The sequence below is a fragment of the Pyrus communis genome, chromosome 16 (assembly GCF_041283825.1).
Source record: "Pyrus communis isolate YQ-2024b chromosome 16, ASM4128382v1, whole genome shotgun sequence".
NCBI lineage: Eukaryota > Viridiplantae > Streptophyta > Magnoliopsida > Rosales > Rosaceae > Pyrus > Pyrus communis.
In genome coordinates, this window is record NC_142580.1 from 6,618,912 (window position 1) to 6,643,898 (window position 24,987).

General features: G+C 34.8%; 1 protein-coding gene and 1 long non-coding RNA gene across 31 annotated transcripts; one reads left to right on the plus strand and one right to left on the minus strand.

The window, feature by feature from the left end:
* Positions 1-6,772: 6,772 nt before the first annotated feature.
* Positions 6,773-7,939, minus strand: LOC148689882 (uncharacterized). Its single transcript, XR_015957746.1, has 3 exons — positions 7,510-7,939; positions 7,027-7,132; positions 6,773-6,882 (listed from the first exon to the last, which is right to left on the minus strand). It is a non-coding gene; the product is annotated as an uncharacterized LOC148689882 (long non-coding RNA).
* A 4,727-nt stretch (positions 7,940-12,666) lies between these two features.
* Positions 12,667-16,542, plus strand: LOC137730541 (uncharacterized). Of its 30 annotated transcripts, none has more exons than XR_015957733.1 (8): positions 12,667-13,078; positions 13,190-13,322; positions 13,471-13,546; positions 13,670-13,847; positions 13,942-14,627; positions 14,741-15,346; positions 15,464-15,555; positions 16,121-16,542. XR_015957733.1 is itself a non-coding variant. In XM_088687648.1 (8 exons), exons 1-4 carry the CDS (start codon positions 13,057-13,059, stop codon positions 14,014-14,016), a joined length of 321 nt encoding a protein of 106 aa, XP_088543774.1. In that variant the 5' UTR covers positions 12,667-13,056; the 3' UTR covers positions 14,017-14,627; positions 14,741-14,973; positions 15,208-15,346; positions 15,464-15,555; positions 16,121-16,542. The 30 variants fall into 30 exon arrangements, 17 of the variants coding, with proteins under 17 accessions (XP_088543774.1, XP_088543775.1, XP_088543780.1 ...); XR_015957737.1 differs by having other exon boundaries at positions 13,942-14,281; XR_015957739.1 differs by having other exon boundaries at positions 13,942-14,281; positions 15,482-15,555.
* Positions 16,543-24,987: the final 8,445 nt, after the last annotated feature.

Below are 24,987 nucleotides of genomic sequence, written 5' to 3' on the forward strand. Positions count from 1 at the left end.
ATGGAAGTGAAATCTTTTGTTATTATCAAAATTAATATTGTCGTCAAGCTCTTTTTATTAATTACAAATACAAAAACCATGAAATAGGGACCATTCCCCAAATCCTTAAACCTAATAGACAAATTCGAGGACCAAAGAAATAATCAACCTAACAGTTGAATCAAGAAATAAAATAAATGACGAGATGAGGAACTTATCCGGTGTTGGATTTCATTAGAAAATAATTATTTCTTTTGCCCACGGCTCTCTACAGGCAATTTTCCCTCTTTATAGTGATAGGGTCTTTGTTGATGGTAGCAAGCAAAAGCAAGTATTTGTATGATGTGTTGACAGACTTCTTGGCGCTATCAGTGTTTGCTGATAGTGATAGCAAGTAATTGTATGTTGTGGTGAAAGACTTGTTGCCGCTATCATTGTTTGCTGATAGTGGTAGCAAGCAAAAGCAAGTAATTGTATGCTGTGCTGCTATCATTGTTTGCTAATAGTGGTAGCAAGCAAAAGCAAGTAATTCTTGTATGCTGTGCTGCTATCATTGTTTACTGATAGTGGTAGCAAGCAAAAGCAAGTAATTGTATGCTGTGCTGAAAGACTTGTTGCCCAGCAAGTAATTGTATGCTGAGCTGAAAGACTTGTTGCCCTGATAGTGATAGCAAGCAAAAGCAAGTAATTGTATGCTGTGCTGAAAGACTTGTTGCCGCTGGATGGTGATAGAAAGCAAAAGCAAGTATTTGTTGTTAATATGGGTCATACAGGCCACAGGCGAAGACTTTGACCCCTATCGGGTATCGACCACGGACACAGACAAAAATGGAAGAGTATAAAACTTCCCCTACCCCTACTCCCCACCACCACTCAACACATCCTCACCGCAACCGCCACCAACTCTCATTTCTTATTTCTCCCCTTCTGCTCCTAGCTGCCTCTTTCAACCACCACTATGGCGGACGATGAAAATCAAAACCCTCCTCTTAATCCACCTTCAAATTTGCGAACACAGTTGACTCTGACCATCTTCTTGGCCTTAGCTACCATTCTGTTTCCCCTCGGGGTCGATCCCAGCTACTTTGTCAAACCTCCCTCCGCCGATGCGGCTAGTTGCTACTGCAAACTGAATAGCTGCCCATGCCTTCCCCCTTTCTATATTTTCTCTGTCGCAACCACAGCAGCACTGTCTGTTGTTTGGTTTGGACTTTTTGTCCTCTCCGCCCAACTTATATACCGCTTCGTTATCTGGTTAGGGCTTGGCTTAGTGTGGGCTACCTACTGGCTCGCGCTGTGTGGCATCCTTGCACCCCAGTTTTACAATCCAATGCTTTATTCCTTCAATCCTCTTCTGGCGGTCTTATTGTTGCTTAACCTAAGATTTCGAAACGTTTGGGACCGCGCGATTATGTCATTTCTCACATCTGGGATCGAGTTATTCGTATCATATCTGACAATTGGAACCGGGCGATACATGTCATAGCTGACACCTGTGTTTTGTTTTGGAACTATATCAGAGGAAGCTACTGAAATTTGGGTATTTAAATCTTGTTCATACTTTTTTTCTTATTTTTTTTTTCAAAAGTACCATTTCTTAATTTATGTATGTGGGACATGTTAACCCTTTTATGGAAGAATCATCACGAACTTTTAGGTTAAATTTAAAAAAATTAACTTTGAAAATTTAGATTTTTTTTTTTAGTACATCGATATTTTCACACTAAGGAGAGAGGGAGTTCGGCTAAGCCACACAATACGTAGCCTAATTTGGTATCGAATTTGCTATCTATGAAATTCGAACCTAAGAACTCTCACTTCCAAGTCAAGAGGAAGACCACCAAACTGTAGTACTAAGTGGACCAAAAATTTAGATTTTAACGTTGAAACAATTTTTTTTTTTTCTTGGTTCTAGGTTAAAATTTTTGCCCAACATTATTACGAATGAATTTAGACTATTTTTTTTTTTTGGTAATTTTTTCAAAATAAAATTTATGTAGATTATCATAAATTATTTTTGTAAAAATTTTAACCTACAAATATTTAGATTCCGAGAAAAATAAAAAATTCACTAAACGTACTCTATGAAACATGTGTTATAGAGTTTTTGGATGAATTTTGATTCAAATATTTTTTTCAAATGTTTTAGCAGTTGGATTTTTTATTTTACCGTTAGATTTGATCGTTTTTTATCTTAGCCATTGGATTTACTTATTTAAAATTTTAAAATTACTCAAATTTTAGGTTTCAACCAAAATTTATTTTAGACACAACAAGGATTGGGTTATATTTTGAGAGTTTTAATGAAACACTCTCGGTACTGTTCACTTTAATGAAAAACCACATTTTTACTTTAAAAAGTCAATCCTGGTACTATTCATTTACAACACCTTTTTGTCATTTTCGTTAAAACTCAAAGTTTTTAAGCTATTTTCGTTAGTTTTTCTTATTTTAAAACCTAAATTTTAGGTTTTAACCCAAGTTTAAAATCTAAGTGATTTATGCTTTCTTCTTATAATTATTTTACAGAAAAATAATTTTAATCAATTCATGTTCATCTTTTTTAGAATATATCTCTGGTCTCAAAATTATTTATGCAAATATTATACATGTATACAAATTTCAAAAAAAAAAATCCGAATAATACCTGTACACCACACGTGTTCCATATTTTACTATGATTTGCATATATATAATATAGGAGCGGTTGATGTTGCTCAAATACAAAATACACTGAAAAAATTACAAATGCTACAATAGGCAACAAAAAATTAGACAAACTACTGCTAAACCAATGTTTTTTAGTTACTTCTTTCTTTTCTTTTTTGTATGAGTATCTTATTAATAATTATTTTTAATTATTTTCTCTTCTAATGTTATTTTCAGATCAATAGAAAGATAGAGAGAGAGCTAGTTATCCGCAAAATGTCTGGTCCATTCCTCTTGTTTTGTATGTATTAGAACAATAGTTGTCTTTTCCTACTAGGCTACTGGCTACTTTTTTATTTTTGTATCTCTCCATGCAAGACTTGTTATATTTATTCAATGGTGTATAACTTTAATATTTGGATCTCTCCATGTAAGACTTGTTATATTTTTTTTTTTGGTGGCATGTAATTTTGATATTATTGATCTCTATGTATGAGCTGCTATATTTATTTGGTCAAGTGTGTAATTTTGTTTTTAATATGTTTATTGAATATTTGTGTTACTATAGATTAACCCCTTTTCGTTAAATATAAAATATTGTTCTATAAATAAAAAGAGAATTGTTATTAACAATTCCTAATAAAAAAATCACCATACATCATAATTCGCTCATACTTAAACGATCTTGTATCTTATTAAAGAATAATATGTTACACATTTGTACCATTTTTTAATAAAAATAAAGTCCATCAACGCGTCTAAATTCTATCTCAATCAGAGTAATTCTAAGCTTATGCACCTAAAAAAGAATGTGCCCTCTCCAATCTTTCTGACACTTGTCCACTCACTGTACCCAACTTAACATTGTCAAGTCTCTCTGTTGTCACCCCCGACGCTGCCATCTCCATCTCCAAACTGCCGCAATTCAAACCCAGAAAAGGGGAAGAAAAAAAAGAAAAAAAGAAAAGAAACTAGAAAAGAAAAGCCACGCTCGCATCCCACCAAGACCTCCTTATTAATTTCAACAACAAAACCATCAATTCTAGTTAAATTTCTTTATCATTGAACCAAATTTTATAAATTTATACTCTTATGAAAACATATATAAATATATCGTCCTAATAATTTTAGTGCCCCCAATTATTTTGGACCCCAGACAGTCGCCCTGCCAGCACTGAGCCTGGGCCAAGCCTGAAGACACCTATTTCTAGGACTAGATTGATTGAATTTTCAATTTCAAATATAATATGAATAGATTTCGAAGACCTTTTGTGATTAAAAAAAAAACTACTTATGTGTCATTGTCACATCATGACGGCGTGGGTGATTACTATTTATGATAAAAATAAACCCATTTAAATATGAAAAATAGTATTACCAAAGGGGAGAAGAAAAGGAAAAACGTAAAAACGTGAAAACTTCTCTCATTGCTTCCCTTCTCCCTCATTGCTTTTCCATTTCTCTCGATTGTTTAAGCCTAATTTCCAGTTTTTATCAAGTTTATGAAAACTTGGACTCTCTCCATCGTGCAATTCAACTACACGATTCACCCCCTGCACAGTCCACACCTTCCATGCTCTTATCTCTCAGAAAAAGTGTATAAATTTCTATTTGGTGATTTACAATTGCGATTGATTTACAGCTGAGTTGTGAGGAAGACATGTGATTATTCCTCCAATAAAAGAGGCCAATTCATATTCAGTTTTTGTAATTTTGCCATGGGGAACTACTTGTCCCCGCACCTATGAATAAAGTATATTCACCGTACAATCATAATTTGAACCGTTCATTCTTTTTGCCATCATCTAAAGATTATACATGGAAAAAATCACTCAATATGAAGATCGTTTAATCATCCATTTGTGTGAAAAAATAGAAGTTTTAATCTTAGATGACGATATAAAGAGAATGTAAGTTTTGAATTATGATTTTCGTATGGTGAAAATATATTAATTATAGGTGAGGGAACAAATTTTGCATCTTGTTAAATTTAAGGTTCAATCTTCTTAATTTGTCGATAAAACTTTTGTTATATTTAGAAAGCAAATTAATGTTGTTTTAACAAGATAGTCCAACAACTACTCCATTATTTCTCCAATGTAAGATTCATATTCTTAACTATTCACAAATTAGTATACAAGTTTGTCCTAGTCTGACAAAGAATGCTACTGCACGCATCAAAGTTGAAACGGAGAGAAAATACCACAACTTAGTGTTGCCCAACATCTTCATAGGCTCCTTAAATGACAAAAAGAAAAATCACAGTGAGGAGAGAGTTTTAAGATGCCTCTTTCTCTTTATGTTTCGGTTTCTATTGCATTAGGGTAAAAGAAGTTAAAGAAGCTCAAAAGCTCAGAGAAGCAGTTGTGGAAACTGGGACCGAATTCAACACAAAGACAAAGTCACTTATTTTCCAGGGCTTTTTATTTCTCATGTTATCATGATCTGACCTGCTTCAACTTGTCATGTAAATTAATGGAAGAGATGGAAAATCGCATGGTGGTGAGTACACATAGAAAACACTGTACAAGTAACATGTGGTTAAACTAATGAGGGATAATCCGTATACTTAACAAATCAAATGTGAATTAACTAATGCGATCCCCCGGTTTGGTAGTTTATATACATACGTGAACAGCAAAAGAGTAAAACGCTATGATACGTGAACAGCGAAAGAGTAAAAAGCCGAAAAGGAAAACAAAATCTCAAAAGGTAGGTAGAGGACCGCAACAGCAGCACACGAGGCAAATACATACATACACCCCCACATCTGTTTAGGTAGGGTTAACAAAAGAAGCTTAAGAACATTTCTGAAAAATAATGGACCCCAAAAGTAGTGACCCTTGTCAAATTTGGGCTTAAAGGTAGCTCTCCAATCCAATCCATTTATTAAGCTCTTCAAGGCCGAGGACTTGCACTTGCTGCAGGAGAAAATTTTCCACTTTGTGCACCCACAAACATAAAGCTACAAAATACAAGAGAAGTTAAAATAAGAAACTTTCCCGGGCTTTTTCTTTTCTCATGCTCTCTCTCTCTCTCTCTCTCTCTCTCTCTCTCTAAGAGGAAGAAGAAATAAGAATCTTCCCATATATAAAAAAAAAAAAGAACAAGCACACAACCACCGTAATCTATCTTTGTCCCGATATTAAATTCATTAGCTAGCAGAATGGGAGTCTGCGTGCTTTTTGCCTTGGGGGTTGTCATTTCTATCTTTGGTGTCTCCGCCGGAAATGTTTTTCATCTACATAGAGCATTTCCAATGAATCACAGCATTAGTTATAACCGCATCCAATCAGCTGGGCATTCCCAGATGACTGGCCCATTCCTTCTCTAGTAACTTTACCACCTCCAAAAACCAATTCATCCCATAAGCAGTAAAATCCTTTTCAATTTCAGCAAACAAGTTGGCATCACCAAGCAGAATTATATCCCAAGTAATAGGGCGATACATGTTTGCATATGCCTCACGAGAAATTACAGTGGTGAAAGCTGGAACGCTTTCACTGCAAAATTAGTACCGAGGTAAGGCATCTCCAATTTTTCCTAAATCATCTTAGTGAACTAGCTAAAAATCATGCAACTTTATTGACCTAACAAAATAGAAGCTATGAGGCAAATAAACATTTCTCAGGAAGAAAGCCTCGACCTAGCTTTTGGTTCTTCCTCATGTCCAAATTCTCTCGCTTGTATAGCTTCCATGACTTCCTTTAGTTTGCCATCATCTACTGAACCATCCACAACGCCACTTCCTCCTCTGATTACTCTATTACCTCCAATAATTACAAGTGCGACATGTTTGCTTTTCCCCCGGCTGGCACAAGAAAACAAGCACCAATAACATACTTAGAATGCTTATAGTAGATTAAGCGGTAAAAAAATGGTACTGTACCAGCATTCAAAATGACAAAGTAGAGCCTAATTTACAAAAGCAAGTTAGCAGCACCATGACTTCTATCACAGAAGTAGCACCCAAATTATTGATTTAAAAGATGATGAAGGATGATGTGACATCCTTGCTAGACTTTGATCAGAATAACATATGATAGGCCGAATATATTTGTGATTGAGATGAACTAAGCAACTTTTAATTACATAACATGGAAAAATTATTAAAGATATTTTGAGAAATATAACAAATTTTCACCTCAAATCTCTTGGCTGTTCCGGCTGGTATATTCAAGCGCGTGCCATATGATTTAATTCGATCAAAAGCAGGCCGGGGTTAACCTCAATGAAGTGGTAGTAACTGCCAACCTGAAAAGGTAGGTTAGTAACTATCATAAGTCGGTAGCTTAATTGACACTCTAAAACAGATGTCCAGAACCATCTACTCTACTATGCTAAAGTAAATGAGATGTATCTTGAATCACTTTCATACTCTTATCTTGAATCCCGTACCAGGAAGAAAAGAATCCTTCAAAGCTAGTTCCAGATTTCCGTTATCCCTAGATAGTGGATCGTGAATGGTGATTAACTTGATCCCGTCGGGAAAAGTCCCTTCAACCTGCATTTAAATCTTACTCGTAAAAATGATTCTAGGCAGCATGTTATGTCAGGGTTATGAGAAACTTTCAGCAGCTATCATTATCTTTAAGGCTTCTCGAAACATATGCAAGCAACCTTAATGAGCATAACACCTGCACCATATCTAAAAGATATTGAACACCAGGAAGAACATGTTTCCTGTTTGAAAAAGAAATATGCAGATCAATCTTGAGCAACTAGACACATGATTCCGAGGAGCGAAATTAGGGATACAAATTCGTTGATTGGGCAAAGGGGAAGGCAACCAAGATGCTACTCCACAATCAGAATCCAGAATTAACATCCCATACACAAAAACAGGGCAAATTGATAGGATTTCACACTTCACACCATTACCTTCCCAGCAGCTGTCTCCCAATGTCCATCAATTCCGCCACAGATTTATCCATTTCGAACAAACTCCAAAATCTACCAACGCAAACACCAAACAAAAACGTTTCCTTTACAAAACCGATTACCCAAACCCGCTCAAAGTTTGTAAATTTTAACAAAAGATCCAATTTTGGAGCTAAAAACACACCTGTGTGGCTATGAGAGCTGCAGCTTCAGGGTGATTAAGCCTCAACCCGCGAGCAAGACGCTTCTGTGCCAAAAACCCAGCAGTGTTTTGTTTTGCAGTCCTGACTCTCAAGTGAACGCCTGCAACTTTCAAAGAAATAGTATTTTGTTTGTTTTTGTTTTGTACAATTCATTGCACTTGGACTGAACCCAGCACCATGCAAGTATGAGGTTTGCCTATAAATCTCATCACTTGCACTGTCACTCACCCAGCACACCTCTATCTCGCACGCGAGCTTACACTTACACTCTTTGGCACTTTTACAGTGACGAACTTATTCTATAAAAACGGCACGAACGGAACAAAAACTTAGCATAGCCGTAAGGATGGGTTGCTCCTGGGTTCAAGACCTGGTTTGGTACTGAGGTGATTCTGAAAAAAACTGCTATCAAAAAAAGCTGGGAGCTGTTTTTGTGTTTGGTAAACACTCAGCTTCAGCTTTTTTTCACAGTTTTGGATAAAAAAAGCCAAAAACAAGAAGCTGCAAAACCTAGCTTTGAAAAACCGGCTTCTTTTCACATCTGTTTTACATAAAAGTTTACCAAACACTCTAATACTGCTTTTTTTTTTTTTTTCAAAAGCACTTTTATAAAAAAGTTTACCAAACACTCAAATCAAACAATTCTCAGCCTTAGCCAACATTGAGTCCCTATTGTGGATATTTGGGACTCATTTAAGCCCCTAATGTGATTTCCAAATCCTGATGGGTCACCAAGTCCGTTTGGTTGGGGCTAATAGCCTAATGCAGCTATTGATGAGCTTTCACTCCTCTTGGTTGGGCTTGTTGATGCAGGATTGGGTGAGTGTCGATCTAAATTAGCTTTATGGCTTTGCTACTCATAGAAAAATGATTTTGTTTTTTGTTTTTTTTGTTATGGTCGAAGTCATACGAAAGTTATTGAGTATCGAGTGTTGGATTAGTGCGGGAGACACATTCTACTTCCACCTAGATATGATGCAGCCAATATGAATTTGTATTTTTTTTAACAATTCTCACCTTATTACTTTCAAGTATCTTGCTATTCGTATATTTTTTTTGTCTCAGTTTCATACCTAAACTTTAATTTTTTTAAACACTTTCGTATTTCCGTTAAGCTTTCTGTCAAGTTTTCTATAAGTGATAACATGGTATAATTTTGACCCACCATATTTGCCACGTGGATGAGAGATTCTCTTGTATATCCAAGCCCACAGTGTCTAGTGATAATTCTTGGCAAATATGGTGGGTCATAGTTATGTCAAGTCATCACTTAATAAAGAATTTGATGAAAAGGCTAACATAAGTACAAAAGTGTCAAAAAAATTTACGTTTAGGTAGGAAACTAAAATAAAAATAAATAAAAATAGTTGAGTATGAATGTCACAATGCGTAAAAGTAAAAATATCCCCCTCATAGACAAAAAGTATCCCCCTCATAAAAAGAAATATCCCCCCCATAGACAAAAAGTATCCCCCTCGTAGACAAATATGTATCCTCATGGCCCTCGTAGACTTAAAAAGTATCCCCCACCTTCTTATTTAATCCCTTCCTTTCCCACCGCACACCCCAGCACATCGCCAACTCAGCTCTCGTTTCTTACTTCTTCCCTTCTTCTCCCAGCTGACCACCGCTATGTCGGACGCTGAAAATCAAAACCCTCCTCCAAATTCCCCTCCAAATCCGCAAACACGTAGACTAAAAGTAACCCCCCTCGTATACCCCCTCGTAGACTAAAGGTATCCCCCTCATGGACTAAAAATCTAAAAATATCCCCATCAGACTAAAAATATCCCCCTCGTAGACTAAAAGTATCCCCCCCCCCCCGCGCTTCTTATTTAATCCCTTCCTCTCCCACCCCACCCCCCCCCCAACACACCGTTAACTCAGCTCTCGTTTCTTACTTATCCCCTTCTGCTCCCAGCTGACCACCACTATGGCGGACGATGAAAATCAAAACCCTCCTCCAAATTCACCTCCGAACCCGCAAACACACCTGACTCTGACCATCCTCGTGGCCTTAGCTACCATTCTGTTTCCCCTCGGGGTGGATCCGAGCTACTTTGTCAAACCTCCCTCCGCCGATCCGGCTAGTTGCGAGTGCAAACTGAATAACTGCCCATGCCTTCCCCCATTCTACATTTTCTCTATTGTGACCACGGCGGCGCTGTCCATTGTTTGGTTTGGACTTTTTGTTCTCTCCGCCCAACTTCTACACCGCTTCGTTATCTGGGTAGGGCTTGGCTTAGTGTGGGCTACCTATTGGCTCGCGTTGCGTGGCATCCTTGCACCCCAATTTTATAATCCAATGCTTTATTCCTTCAATCCTCTTCTGGCGGTCCTATTGTTGCTTAACCTAAGATTTCGAAATGTCCGAGACCGCGCTATACATGTCCTATCTTACAACTGGGTCTGCATGATCCACGTCATATCTCACAACTGGGATCGAGCGACCCATGCCATAGCTGACATCTGTGTTCTGTTTTGCAACTATATCACAGAAAACTATTAAAATTTGGGTATTTAAAGTCTCTTCATACCTTTTTGCTTTTTTCTTATAATTTTTTTTTTCTGAGAATTACCATTTCTTGATTTATGTGTGTTGGGACATATTAAACTTTTTAGGTTTTAACTCAATAGTTAGTTTAAAACCCACGTGATTGGTGCTTTCTTCTTATAGTTACTTTATAAAAAAATCATTTTAATTAAGAGAATTTTAATGAAACACTTCTAGTTCTGTTCACTTTTATGAAAAAAAGATAATTTTATTCGAAAAAGTCATTCCTGGCACTATTCACTTACAATACATTTTTTGTCATTTTGATTAAAACTTAAAGTTTTTAAGTTATTTTCATTAGTTTTCCTTTTTATTAGTTCATGTTTATCTTCTTTAGAGTATATTTCTGGCCTCAAAATTATTGATACAGATATTTTATGCATATACACATTTAAAAAAATATACTCTCAAATAATACCTATACACCATGCGTGTTCCATATTTTACTAAACTATGATTTGCGTATATATAATATACGAGTTGTTGATGATGCTCAAATACAAAATACACTGAAAAATTACAAATGCGACAATTGGCAACAAAAAATTAGGCAAACTACAACTAAACCAATGTTTGTTAAGTTGCTTCTTTCTTTTGTTTTTTGTCTGCGTATCTTATTAATAATAATTTTTAATTATTTTCACTTCCATTGTTATTTTCAGATCAGTAGAATGATAGAGAGAGAGAGAGCTAGTTATCAGCAAAATGTCTGGTCCATTCCTCTTCTTTTGAATGTATTAGAACAATAGTTGTCTTTTCCTACTAGCTACTTTTTTATTTAGTGGCATGTAATTTTAATATTTTGGATTTCTCCATGTAAGACTTGTTATATTTATTCAATGGCGTGTAATTTTAATATTTTTGAATTCTCCATGTAAGACTTGTTATATTTATTCAATGGTGTGTAATTTTAATATTTTTGAACTCTATGTATGAGTTGCTACGCTTATTTGGTCAAGTATGTAATTTGATTTTAATATTTGTGTAAGTGAATGTTTATTGAATATTTGTGTTACTTAAATTATCCCCTCTCGTTAAATATATATCGTTATATAAAAAAAAAGGTTAATTACAAAAAACTACCTCAAGTATGGGTCAAATGACACTTTCATACCTCATCTTTTAAAATTGACAATATCATACCTCATCTTACGAATTTGTATCAATGTTATACCTTCCGTTAGTTTGACCGTTTATTTCTCAGTTAAATGCTGACGTGGCTTAATCCGGGACCCATTTTTATTAAAAAAATTAATAAAAAAATTATTACAAACAAAAAAAATCATTTAATATTATTTAAATATTAAAATAATAATAAAAAATACATAAAAAAATAAAAATCATTAGCCATCATCTTCCCTCCCTCTCCTTTCGTGCATCTCCCCCCTCTCTCTTCCCCATCATCTTCCTGCAACCCAGCAACCCAGAAAAGAAGAAGGAGAAAGAAGAAGAAGAAGAAGAGAAAAAAAATAAATAAATAAACAGCAAACCCGTCCCCTCCCACCCAACCCCACCCCCCCCCCCCCACCAACCTAACCCGCAGAAGAAGAAGAAGAAGAAAAAAAAAAAAATTTACCCAGTTCGTCCCCCTGCAGAAGAAGAAGAAGAAGAAGAAGAAGAAGAAGAAGAAGAAGAGGAGGGAAGAAGAAGAAGAGAGAAGAAAAAAAAAAAAAAAAGTCCAGTTCGTCCCCCTGCAGAAGAAGAAGAAGAAGAAAAAAAAACCAGTTCGTCCCCCTGCAGAAGAAGAGAAGAAAAAAAAAAAAAAAAAAAAAAAAAAAAAAGCAGCCCAGTTCGTCCCCCTGCAGAAGAAGAAGAAGAAGAAGAAGAGGAAAGAAGAAGAAGAGAGAAGAAAAAAAAAAAAAAAAAAAAAAAAAAAGCAGCCCAGTTCGTTCCCCTACAGAAGAAGAAGAGGGAAGAAGAAAAGAGAAGAAAAAAAAAAAAAAAAAGCAGCCCAGTTCGTCCCCCTGCAGAAGAAGAAGAAGAAGAAGAAGAGGGAAGAAGAGGGAAGAGGAAGAAGAGAGAAGAAAAAAAAAAAAAAAGGGTCTTTATTATTTTAATATTTAAATAATATTAAATGATTTTTTTTGTTTTTAATAATTTTTTTATTAATTTTTTAATAAAAATAGGTCCCGGATCAAACCACGTCAGCATTTAACTGAGAAATAAACGGCCAAGCTAACGGAAGGTATAACATTGACACAAATTCGTAAGATGAGGTATGACATTGTCAATTTTAAAAGATGAGGTATGAAAGTGTCATTTGACCCATACTTAAGGTAATTTTTTGTAATTAACTCTAAAAAAAATCATCATATATCATAATCAGCTAATACTTATACAGCTTTATGTGTTATTAAAGAATAATGTTTTACATATTTGTACTACGATATGAAACAATTTTTAATAAAAATAAAGTCGACAATGCAACTTAACACTGTCAAGTCTCTCTGTTATCACCTCGACGCTGCCATCTCCATCTCCAAACTGCCGCACTTCAAACCCAGAAAAGAAAAGCCACGCTCCCATCCCACCACCACAATCCCCAAATTCCGGCGAACAGATAACTCTGCAAAATCCTTTTCATTAAAAAAGGACTGTTGTACTAAATCCTCTCCTAAATTCCCATGAAACCGATGGCGAACGCGAACGCGAGTTCGGAGCCTTCACCTCCCTTTTATTCTTCGCGTTCTCCATGGTTTCTTCTTTGAACGCTGGAATGTCTGCAATGCAAGCGATTTTTACAAGGATTTGCAGCAATCCGGTCATCATTTTCAGGTTGGCACCGCCGCGATGCCTGATTCAAGAAGTTCAGGTTCGAAAACGGTGCTCTCGCTGAATCAATTTCATCGATTTTGTTTCCAATCTTGTAAATTTGTCTGATTTGTGATTGAATGATTGGATTCGGAATCATTATCCTCTGCAGATTTGTAAATTTATTTTATCTATTACATTCGCACTCTTGTAAACCACGGAGAGGCCACTGGGAGTTGTTTCAACAGCCAGGTAACCGCCAAATGAAGGCTCAGCCCCCTCCGTTGCCTGAACCCCAGGATGAGGTGCTGTGAATTATGCAATTGGATCGAGAAAGCTCCCGTTTGGATTTTCAAATAATTATTTAATCAATCATATTTTTTTTTTTTTTTTTGATCATCTGAAAAATGTTGCTGATGTTTGTTTGGATTGGTGGTTTGTGAATTTTTGAAGGAAAATTGGCTGATGTTGTTCTTGGATTTGACTTTGTGAAGCCCAGGTAAAGATACTCAAATGGTACAAATATATGGTAAGAGTAGCATTTTTGCTTATTAAACGATTTCTTGTGTATCCTACTTTTCCTTGCAAACAAGAGTGCTGTCTCATATCTAGCATTCGCAATGTCGCATTTTGCCCCTGGAGAAATCAAAAGCTCTCACAGCGTTGCGTGGCCTTCTCTTCCTGCTAACATCGACGGAGTGTATCCATTGGCATCAGAAGCACATCAGAGCCCCTGCTTCTCAATGTATGAACAAAATCTGTGGTGCCGTGTTGTACTGCCTGATGTAGAGTCCCATAAAACTCAACAGGACTATCAAGTACCTTTTGAGGTGCAGCATTCCTAAGCAACAACTTCTCAAATTCTTCACCGTTTTGATTTGTATCGAATAGTTACATTACTGTCTGACCACATTTATTCTGCAGGTTTTTGTCAGCCCCATCGTTAAGCAATTTGATACTTTCCAGGTGACTGCCCACTGCAGATATCATGGCAGCTGAGTATCCCTTTTCATCTTGCTCATTGAGATCAACGTCTGCCCCCTCAATCAGTTTCTTCGAAGCCTCAACATCATTTGCCTGAGTCACAAGCATTAGAGTAGAAAATATTGATGTATGGCTTGATTGAACAATTTCACCAGACTGAATCTACCACTGCTTGTCGGAAGCCAAGAGCCCACCTTGCTGACTCTGCTATTACGCTTGCACTCTGACCAGCAGAATTCACGGGGCCAAAATCAGCACCGTCTGAAGCCAGGATTTTAAGGCATTACACTCACACTCTCCTATTCCTGCACTTTCACTCTCTCTCACGGTGACAAACTTATTCTATAAAAGTTGCACAAATAGTACAAAACCGTAGCATATCCACAAGGATCTCTTGCTCCTGGATTCAAGTGGTGTTGGGAAGACATCATCGCTACTCACCTTTTGGTCTCATCGCTCAAATCAAACAATTCTCAACCTTAGCCAGCATTCAGCCCCTATTGGGATATTTGGGACTCACTTACGTCCCTAATGTGATTTCCAAACCAAGTCCTTTTGGTTGGGGTTGTTATTCTTGACTCCCTTAAACTTCCGATTAGTTGGAGTCACTATTGTTCTCTTTTAAGGCAAGTATGCATGTGTTATATATTGTCATGATCAAATAGCTCAAGAGAGTCAAGTTATATGAATTTATGGTATCTACTCCCTCCTGAGTTCAAATATCTTTCGTTATCAACAGGCCGACAGGATACAAGTTCAGAAAACTCCAGAAAGCGGTAATGGATGGTGGAATCGTGGTGATCTGTGCACTCTTGGCAAGGAGAAGACTTAATAGATCCTTGCGGCTTGAACCCAGGAGCAAGAGATCCTTGCGGCTATGCTAAAGTATTGTTCCTTTTTATTACAAGTGAGAGTTTGAATCCGAGACACTGTTTGAAAATTAATTGGAAAAAGAGAGGGATTGCTCAGTGGGTAAGCCTTGGGTGTTGAATGCCATTACCTTATATTTTTTGTAAATATACAAATATTCTCCCCTTCTCCATGCCACAGTACTACTCCCTTAAATAAAAGTAAAAGATACGGTAGATTGATGAGATTAGTAACACACATTCTTTTTTCTTCTCTCTCTCTTTGGTCCTCAATTGAGGATTTTTGGTATTGTTCTATATACAAGTACTGAATAAGCTCATTTCTTTTCTTTACGAGCACGAAGTCGTTTCCTAGCTACCTGTATTATACTCTCACGATCATCAGGAACTGCTGCAACATCCACTTTCTTTGGCAAATCAGAAAGATTTCCCTCCAGCTGCTCTTCAATATGACCGATCCCGCCACTGCATAAAAGGTTAAAGGTTCAATCTCTGCAATGTTCATATACTACCTTGAATTAGAAACAAATCATTTTCTACTTATAACGGTGGTTCTATGCAAACTGACTTCACCTCAGCTTCTTGATATCTAGATTATTTACTTTGTCCAGAATGGGTGTGACCCAAGCAATATTTACGGCACGTACAGTGCGCAGGAATGGGCAGGTTGTTGCAATGAGTCCAGGTACACAACATAGTCACTTCATCATCTAGTTTTAGCAAAGAGGATGGATGCACCTGAAATAAAAGTATTTGTGAGTGTCAATTCTAGACTTGCATAAAACTCACTACTCAAACCTTTGACTAATTGTAGTGAGATATGCCTAGTCACGATCAATTTCCAACTCAAAGTTTCTCGTTTTCCTTTCCCGGTTTAAATAACTTAATTGGTCGGTGCTTTGATAAACCAGAAGTCACGTACTTTGAGCATGTTACTTATTCAGCACTTATCAGTAAGCAAATCTATTGCAGTAGACCATTATATATAAGAGCTTCATGTTATCAAGTAACATTCAGGAGAATAGTCATTTTGTCAGTTCATAGCGGTGTTTCGTGAACATGATGTAATTGCAAGCTCTTTATTTATGTAGCTTACTCGCCCCTTGCTATTTTCTGCATGATTTTTTATAGCTGTTTCCATACATCCTTGACAAACTTCATCCCTCTCACCTACAATCAATGAGTTCCAGAAACATAACAAGCAAATGCTGTCGCCAATGCCCTGAATATATCAGGTTTTTCTTATACAGATAACATAGCAGCAACAGTCAAAGCCTGGGATAATCAGCCATACTCATTTGCCTCCACTTAAGTCTTTGACAGTGAAGGTTCTAGCGGAAGCTCCGCAGAAAATCAAGGAAATACTTGGCAGACTCATCAAAGATTTAAAAGGAAAATGCTCAATGTGCACAAAACCAATGGGGAATCACTTCTAACACCAGTAACAGATAGTACAGGGACAAAAAGCCCAGGTAGGAATGAGTAGCAAAACTTTTGTGAATACATATCTGACACTTCTGTTACAGTACAGCTAAGGTTATGAATGATGTATAAAATTTTAAGATTTAAGTTGGTACGCAATATTAAGACTCAAACAATTTGCAAAAGAATAAGTGTGTAGGAATTGCGTTATCAAAAATAAATTCTAGAAGGGTATATTTATATGAGTTAAGGAGAAGACCTTTTATAATAGAATCATTATTAGACCTGGAGATCCCAAGGAATATCTACGAAGTAGATATTGCGTGGTGTGATTACTTGTAGGGCACGTCAATTCTTATCATCGTCAATAATGTTAAATGTATCTCCAACAAATTAACGAGTTAAGTCATTTTCTACTCAATAATTCCCCACAAACTATTAATCCATGCGTCAAATTTAGTTTTATGAACCGTGGCTAGTAATTTAGAAAAAAAAATGACTTTAGTCAAATCTTTATTATCTCTACTATCTCTTGTGAGGATGTAATGAAATTCTCAGATCAGAAGTTTACTTTAAATTGTATGTGCTTATAAAAGTTGGGTAATTTTATGTTTGGTCGAAAGAAGAGGGAGGGAATACAAACAAATGTTTTAGATGCGTCCAATTGTGTCGGGCATGCTGAGTTGGCAGCTGGCATGCATACCTGGTTACGTGCAGTAACAACATGCTTATTCTCTTTAATGGAAAATTTTGATCTCTTTTGATCACTAGTTTCTTGATCAGGATGCATCTATAGAAGATGCTAACGCTGATTGGCTTGATTGCTTTCGTAGTTGGTTCAAAATTGTAGTGCGAAAATGACAAAAGAACAAACAATAAACAGGTGAAAAGGTTAGTTAACTTCAACTTCAAATGTTTTTCACATAGGAATGAATTGGATCAAAATTCAAATTACCTGAATACAAACATTGAATCATAAGCAAACTACACAGAAATTATATTCATTTGTGTTAGAAAAGCCTGTAAAAACATATATTCATGTACTTTTCATAAAAACTTATCTACCAAAATTGTAGAGAAATAGCCCAAACAAGAAGAATATAGTAATAAATTTTAGTGTTAAGGACAGAACACAATAACAATTTATAATAAAATATAAAACTATGGAAGTTGAACCCAAAAAAACCAAGAAATGGGTTGTGTTTTCTTAAAATCATGCTCAAAATTTAAAATTCGGAATATAAAATAATTTCTGTTTCTAGTCTCCCAATTTTCAACAACAAAGACTGAAACTCCCTAAAATATGCTTTGTCACAAACACTTTTAACAATTTCACAGCAAGTGGCGGAGTCAAGATTTACTTGAGGAGGGACCTCACTTAAATGTCAAAAAAATAAAATAAATAGATAGTATTTACAAATTATAAGAGAGTATAATACATGCTTAGAGTTGTGAGCTAATTAAATATTTTAAGACATTAAATGCTCTTTTTCATGATGAAATTAACCTTCCACGTTGTTGCTCACCTAAGGTCCTTATTTTGAGGACCTGTGAGGTCCACTTTTATATGAGTCAATAAATTGATCTAATGGTAATCTATAAGCTTTTATTATTCTTGTTATGCTTAAACGAAATTATGTACAGCAAACAGATTAAACTAAAAATAAAAATAAAAATGAAAAAAGAAAAGAAGAGGGGTTTACGTGTGAGAAAAGAAACCCATCACATTCCTTTTGGCTATTTAAATTAGAAGAGGCACAACAGTAGGTGCAAATGGATTGCAAAATATGGGACTGCCCCCAAACAAATTTAGGGCATCTGATGGCCGTGCGAAATCCGAAGAGAGACCTCTCCGCCAACTAAAGAGATTTCACGCGTGAATCGTTTTTTTTACTTTTTACCTTTTTTTTTTTTTTTTTTTTCAGGTTGTGGGATATTTTTTTTAAGCGTAACCGCAAAATCAATCTAAGGGCTTGTGTGAAAGAAGACCACATGTCCTCAAAATGAGAACCTTAAAGTTTCGTTTGGCAGCTTAGACTGTACTGACTATTTCAGTCGGATATGATAAATAGTCAACGGATAGTACTGACTAAATTAGTCAAGCGTTTGGTACAACATCAGACTAATGACCGTATTAAGAGGTTGGCCTATATATATATATAGTTTTTTTTTTTCCTTAATTACTTGTTAATAGTATTTTTTGAATAAGTCAAATTAAAAAAATCACAAATGTGTTTTTAAAATAAAAATTTTGAAAAATAAAAAATAACCAAAAGCAAAAGAAATCAAAGAAAGACAAACGGGAAGAAGAAATGCTCATAGTTTTGGGAATTGGGATCCTTTTGAAACCCCTACTAACACGACGTGCTTAGAGATTTGGAAATTAAAATAGAAGAGAAATATTCTTGTAAATTATTGAGAATAACAGATCCATCAAATAGAAAAATCACAAACTGGAGGATACAAGACAATAAGGCATGGAGAGAAAAAGCGAAAAATAAAAGAAAAAATCGAAAATTGCAGGAGGAGGAAGACGATGAAGATGAAACGCATCAAATCCCACCCTCTTCCCACTAATTGCAAATGCGTGTTATGCAATCCAACAAGGGTTTTGAACTTCCAAAAAAATTTGAAAGAAAACAAAAGAAGAGAACTGGGTAGGGCATGGGGAAGATGTGAAAAGAAAAGAGAGAGATAGGAGAGCAGGGTCGGCGACGATTGGCTTTGGAATGTCTGCCGGAGTTCACTCCGATTGCTGACATGGTTGGTTGGGTTGGAGAAAAGATTTTGGGTTGGTGGAAGAAGAACAAACGACAAAGGGAGAGAAGCCGACTAATTATCCTTGCCTTTTGGGGTGTATTAGTTAGAAGGTGTGTACTGGATAAAACAAGTGGGCCTGGATTATTAGTCAAGTGGCTATTTAGTATAAACGTGCACCAAACAACTTACTTCGTACTATTTATCCTATCCGATACTTTATACGGCGTGCCAAACGAGGTCTAAGTGAGCAACATTGTAACCTTCCAATAATATCAAGTCAAGACTCAATATATAGAGTAATTTGTAAAAAATTAATAAGGATTAAGAGAAATTAACCTTTCAATATCAAGTCAATGAAAAATGCTAGTGAGACCATGTGTTTAGACTATATTTTGCAGAGCACATAATGTGGCGGTTGATTATTGAATTCTTTTTTTAATGTTTTAAAGAAGTAGTCTAATCAATAACTGCCACATCATTTGTTCTCAAAATATGGTTCAAATAGATAGTCTCTCTAGCATCAATTCAAGTCAATATAGAATGAATTGGGAAATTTCGGAAAAAAAAAAAAAAAAAAAACAAGAAGGGTGGAATGGGAATTTGGAGAACAAAATCTATGAAATTTTAAAAATTTAGTACAATGTTAAAAGAGAACAAAGGTGGGCTCTTGGCTTCCGACGAGCAGTTGTAGACATATCTAACTGCTTGTATAAGTGATGAGAAATTTTACTCTTTCAGCTATTAAAGTTGAAGGACCATTACCACATAGTGTATCATTGGTCCATTAACACGGTTAAATATCTGGTACATCATGTATTATTATATAAGTGATAAGAAGTTTTACTTTTTAAGTAGTTAATTTTTTAACATACATATCTAATTGTTTGTATAATGACATGTGTTATAATACTCGTTTTATGGGCAGATTAAAAGATCTCTCCGTTACAGGAGTCATAATCAAAGCATCTGAACTTTTCTTTCGTAACTGATTTGTACTTGTATTACTTTTATATACAGATGAGATTAATCATAACCTTCTGATTCAAAAACCAATGGGCGTATAACTTAGTTGTGCTTGTTCAATTCAAGAGACACGTTACTTAGATTAAAAACCAATCTCCACTTTCTACACACACTACACCATTGTATCTTATATATAATATATTATAATTAGTATTTTATGATATATATTATTGAAATACACCAACGATCACGCTCAAAATTTAAAATTTAGAAAAGAAAATAATATGTGTTTTTGTCCATTCATTAGTTTCTTCCTTAGATTGCCGTTTTGAGAGTCGACCCCCTTAGGAATTTTCTTGTTACTTTCTGCGTTATTTTCACACCTTAGTCCCCATCTTGCAGTCCCTTTCCCTTAACTCCTGCCCTTCCATATTTCCATCACCAACCATCTTGTAGTCCATTTCATTCATTTTCCTCCCTTCCATGCATCTTCCTTCTCCTTTTACCAAAGGTTTGACCCATGCCTGTTTTGTATGCTCTCAGCCCTAGCTTTTGAGTCCCTTTTTTCAACATATATTGACTAGGAATCTGCAAGGTGTCCATTATTGATAGGAAAAATATCTTTCCATTTCTTAATCAATAAGATTACACTTTGATGCTCATATATACACAAGCAAATAGACCCTTTGTGGAATGACAGCTGATCTAACTAATTACAGTTAAAAAAACTGACAGAAAGTATTAACCAGGTTTTATCTTTTGCAATATTACCCTAAATAATTCTCTATGTAGGAATCCGAAAAGGTTGAATGATATGATCTTATCTCAAACAATCTACAACTTCCAATCCTATCTGCAATGGGGACTAGCAATGCAGTACGGAATAGCTCAACTGATCTGATTTTGCTTCTTTATTTGGAACAAAATGGACCAAACATGTTATCAAAAACCGGACTCAGATCCTCTACGGATTGGTCCCGTGGTGATCCTCCGGATGGATTGATCTCATCCGTTTGTACAAATCCAAAGGTCGAATTTTGCACGTCTTTTTTCTCTCTTTCCGCAAGGGATCTCTTCCCCTTCATCTGATCCGCAGAGGTTCCGAGTCCCGTGTGAACAAATATCCTACACTGCTGCTTCAACACTACATACATCTGCAGTGATTGTTTTGTCATTATTAATGAGCAGTCGTCCCTTTGCGCTTTAATAGACAAAAAGTGCTTGTTTTTACGTGTTACTTTGGACAGACATCCTTTTGTGAATTGCTTCTTTTGTCAAACATTCGATTGATAGGTTCTCTTTTGTTGAATTATAGCTATTTGTACTCCATTGTTAATTAATATCACTTTTATTAAGGAAAACTAATGAAAATGGTTTGAAAACTTTGAATTTTAATGATAAGGACAAAATAAAGGGTAAAGTGAATAGTATCAGGATTGACTTTTTAGTGTAAAAATGTGGTTTTTCGTTAAAGTGAACAGTACCGTGAGTTTTTCGTTAAAACTCTCTTTTTATTATGAATTATTTATATATGTAAATTTAAAATATAAAAGAGAAATTATGAAAAAAAGAAGTAATATCATAGGTAAAATTTAAAATATAAAACAGAAATTATGAAGAAAAAATATGTAATAAAATAATAGTTTAATTTGACATATCAAGTGAAGAACAAAATTTTAAAAATGTCAAAGTGCCACATAAAATATCAAATTTAAATTTTATGTTCTCCTTAGAGATGGTCATAGGAGGTCTCTAAGGAAGTTGTACAACAACCATACTTCCTACTTTAGTGAGTTATAATGGCTCTGACTCAATACTTATATGATAATAAATTGGTGTATCAAACGGTACTTTTCTCACATGAAATTTTTTTCTTTTCGATAATGGGCAAGTTGAATTTGATTAGCCACGTAATTAATCACAAAATTTTGCAAGTGACCCTTTACCACAGTAGTGAAAATATGTTGAGCTCTTGCATGACACGTGAGTTTAAACTTACCGATGACTAATTTAACAAAATTTATCGTTTAACAAAAAAAAAATCACAAAATTTAAGCTATTGCTCATGTCAGCACAACTTTCTTAGAATACCCTGAATAGAATTACGTGACGTTAATATTAAACTCAAATTTTAATGTGTAGAGTTTATTGTTAATATATCCTAAAAATAGATGTATATATCAATTATGTTGTTCATTTGTAACACGTAAAAATGTTACATTACCACTTGTATTCCCGTTTCTTATAAAAAATCTCGCATGTGAGTGGGGGTTCTAACAATCACGTAAGTATATCTATTAATTGCATGTGGTCATAAACGTTAATTATATGTAGCAATATCATTACTAAATTAGTGTTAAGATAAAAAGGACAAAAGAGATTAGACTTTATTTGATACGATCATGATTAATCAAGCTAAACATGCCAAACTGGATATCTTTTTGGAAACGAACTGGATATTCTTTTTAGTTTGACAGTCCATATGCAACTTTATCATCTTTTAAAGTTTTTCTCCTCATCTGATATATTAAATTTTAAACATAAAATAAAAATTTATATTTATACTTTATTTTTTGAAAATGAAAGAAAATGAACTAAAAAGTAAAAAAAATATTTAAAAATTGCTTTGATAATGAAAGGAAATGAAAGGGTAATGCTTTAAATAAAAATAATAATAAAAACATTTAATAATTAATTAAAAATTATTTGAAACTACTGTCAAATTTGACAACAGTCATCTTTACTACAATTCCATATCATGCCACATAAAAATTGACATTTTGGTTAAAAACATTAGTGTTGTTATTTTTACTGTTATTGCTGATGTAGACTTTTTGACATTTTTATTTTGTTGAAATTTTTAACATTCCCTTTGAAGATGCTTTTAATTACTTTCTTCATTAATTAGTCATCACTTTCGATATCAATAACTAAATCTTCTTCTCCATTATTTTCTTCATGACTTTTGATATCAATTACTGAATTTTCTTTATCACTACCAGTTACTACTGTACAAAGGCCATTAAAACAAGTCACAACATAATTTCATATGAGATCAAGAGAAAGAAAATTCAAATATCCCAGTAAATATAATACATTCACATTATAATGTTAACAATGAGCGTTGTCGTATATCTATCACGATTCGCCTTCACATAATTAATCTGGATGTAAGTTAAAAAGAAAAAGAGAGAATGTGATTAAATCTGATTGGCCTTCCCATAATCAGATTCTTCCACATGAGATCTTTTGCCTTTTCGGGTTTTAAGTGTCAACTAAACGACGGACGGGGGAAACATTATGGACTCGAATATGTGAAGCTAAAATTTTTGACGCGTTATGGCGTTCGGCAAAAGCTGGGCCGGCACCTAAAACTTTACAAACGAGAAATTACACGTTAAATATATATTTTTTAAATAAGGGTGGGTTGGGTTTGTATGGATATTGAGGGGTTATTTGGGGTGTATGTTTGCTCCCACCATAGTCGTATACGTACTATACATTTAACTATTTGGTACGGGACATTTCACTTAATTCTAGTTAACTTTCACATTAAATGCTACTTTTTTAATTTTGAAAAAAAAATAATTAACCAAGGTTAAGTGAAATGACACGTATCAAATGATTATTTATATGGTGAGCATATACCAAAATTTAGGGTGATGAGGAAAAATGCTTCCGGTTGTTTGTGAATTATTTTGTGACAAAGGAAGTTCTAGTCTTTGTATTGGAGATGGGAATGCTACACTTACCATTATTTATATCATCTATATGGACAAGATAAGACTCATCAACGCATGTAAGTCACATTTCTATAAAGAGATAGTACAAATAGATGGTAAGAATAACATTTTTGAACTGAAATCACAAATTATTTTATTTTCCAAATTTTAAATTTTGAGCATGGTTTCGTCACCACCACGTGTCCAAGACTTTAAGTGGATTATGGAGTTCACTTGCAATTTCGCCTCCTGAATATTTTACAGTTTAGGATTTGGTTGCGGTTTGGTTAGTTCACGATGTTGTGATTGTTCAAATATGGTATGTTTTTTACTGATTTTCATTTTCAAGTTTTTTAGTTTGATACTGCATTAAACGTTCACGAAACTAGTCTACTTTAATTTTTTCTAAGCCAACCCAGCTTAATCCTTGAAACTAATTCAATATGAGATAATTCGATGCAACAAACGCATCCTTATTGTGCCTTATAGAATTTTTTTTTTTTTTTTTCATACGCAGGGTGAGGGAGGCACATTTATATGAAAATGCAGTAAGCTTGCATTTAGGATAAAATGAAAAGGCGCACGAAAGACCTATTTGATCTTCTTACACTTTCAATTGAAGGATGTGACCTTCTATACGCACACTTAGAACAATGCTCAATGGGTTCTATATTCTTTATATATATATATATATATCCCACGTTCGATGAAATTTATAAATCATATACTCCTAAACAGTTTCGTTTATTCTCTTTTTTATCCATCTTAATTATATATTTTTTTTCTAGTTATTTCTAAGAGAAGCTGATCTAAAATTTCAAATTTTATTGTATCTTAGAAGTGATTTGCTAAGAACATTTTATCAAACTTGTTTGAGCGACAAATAACACTTAAAAAAACAACTAAAGTCGGACCTCAAACTATCTTTTAAATTGTTCTCTATATTTTTACTTAAACAATGATTTCATCTCTACCCACGTGTCCAACTTTAAGTAACTCAACCCATTTGCTTATCCAAATCCATGTGGTATGAAAGAATTTTTCGTTTCTTCACAAACAGTTTCACCAAAGGAACCGGATCCCCTCCTGATCCTAAAAAATTGAGTCCACTAATCAATGAATTTAAACTGTTAAAATTTGATCCAACGACTACAATTATTATAACTTTAGAAAAACCTCATGTTTGTAACCGTTTGATCAAATTTCAACGACCCGAATTTATTGATTAGTGATCTCAACTTTTAAGAATT

Excerpts from the sequence above, each read along its gene's own strand:
- LOC137730541 (XM_088687645.1), top strand. The coding sequence starts at position 13,057 with ATGCCTGATTCAAGAAGTTCAG. Across the intron at positions 13,079-13,470 it reads GCCTGATTCAAGAAGTTCAG|GAAAATTGGCTGATGTTGTT; the intron begins GTTCGAAAACGG and ends GAATTTTTGAAG. Across the intron at positions 13,517-13,669 it reads TTTGACTTTGTGAAGCCCAG|CTCTCACAGCGTTGCGTGGC; the intron begins GTAAAGATACTC and ends AGAAATCAAAAG.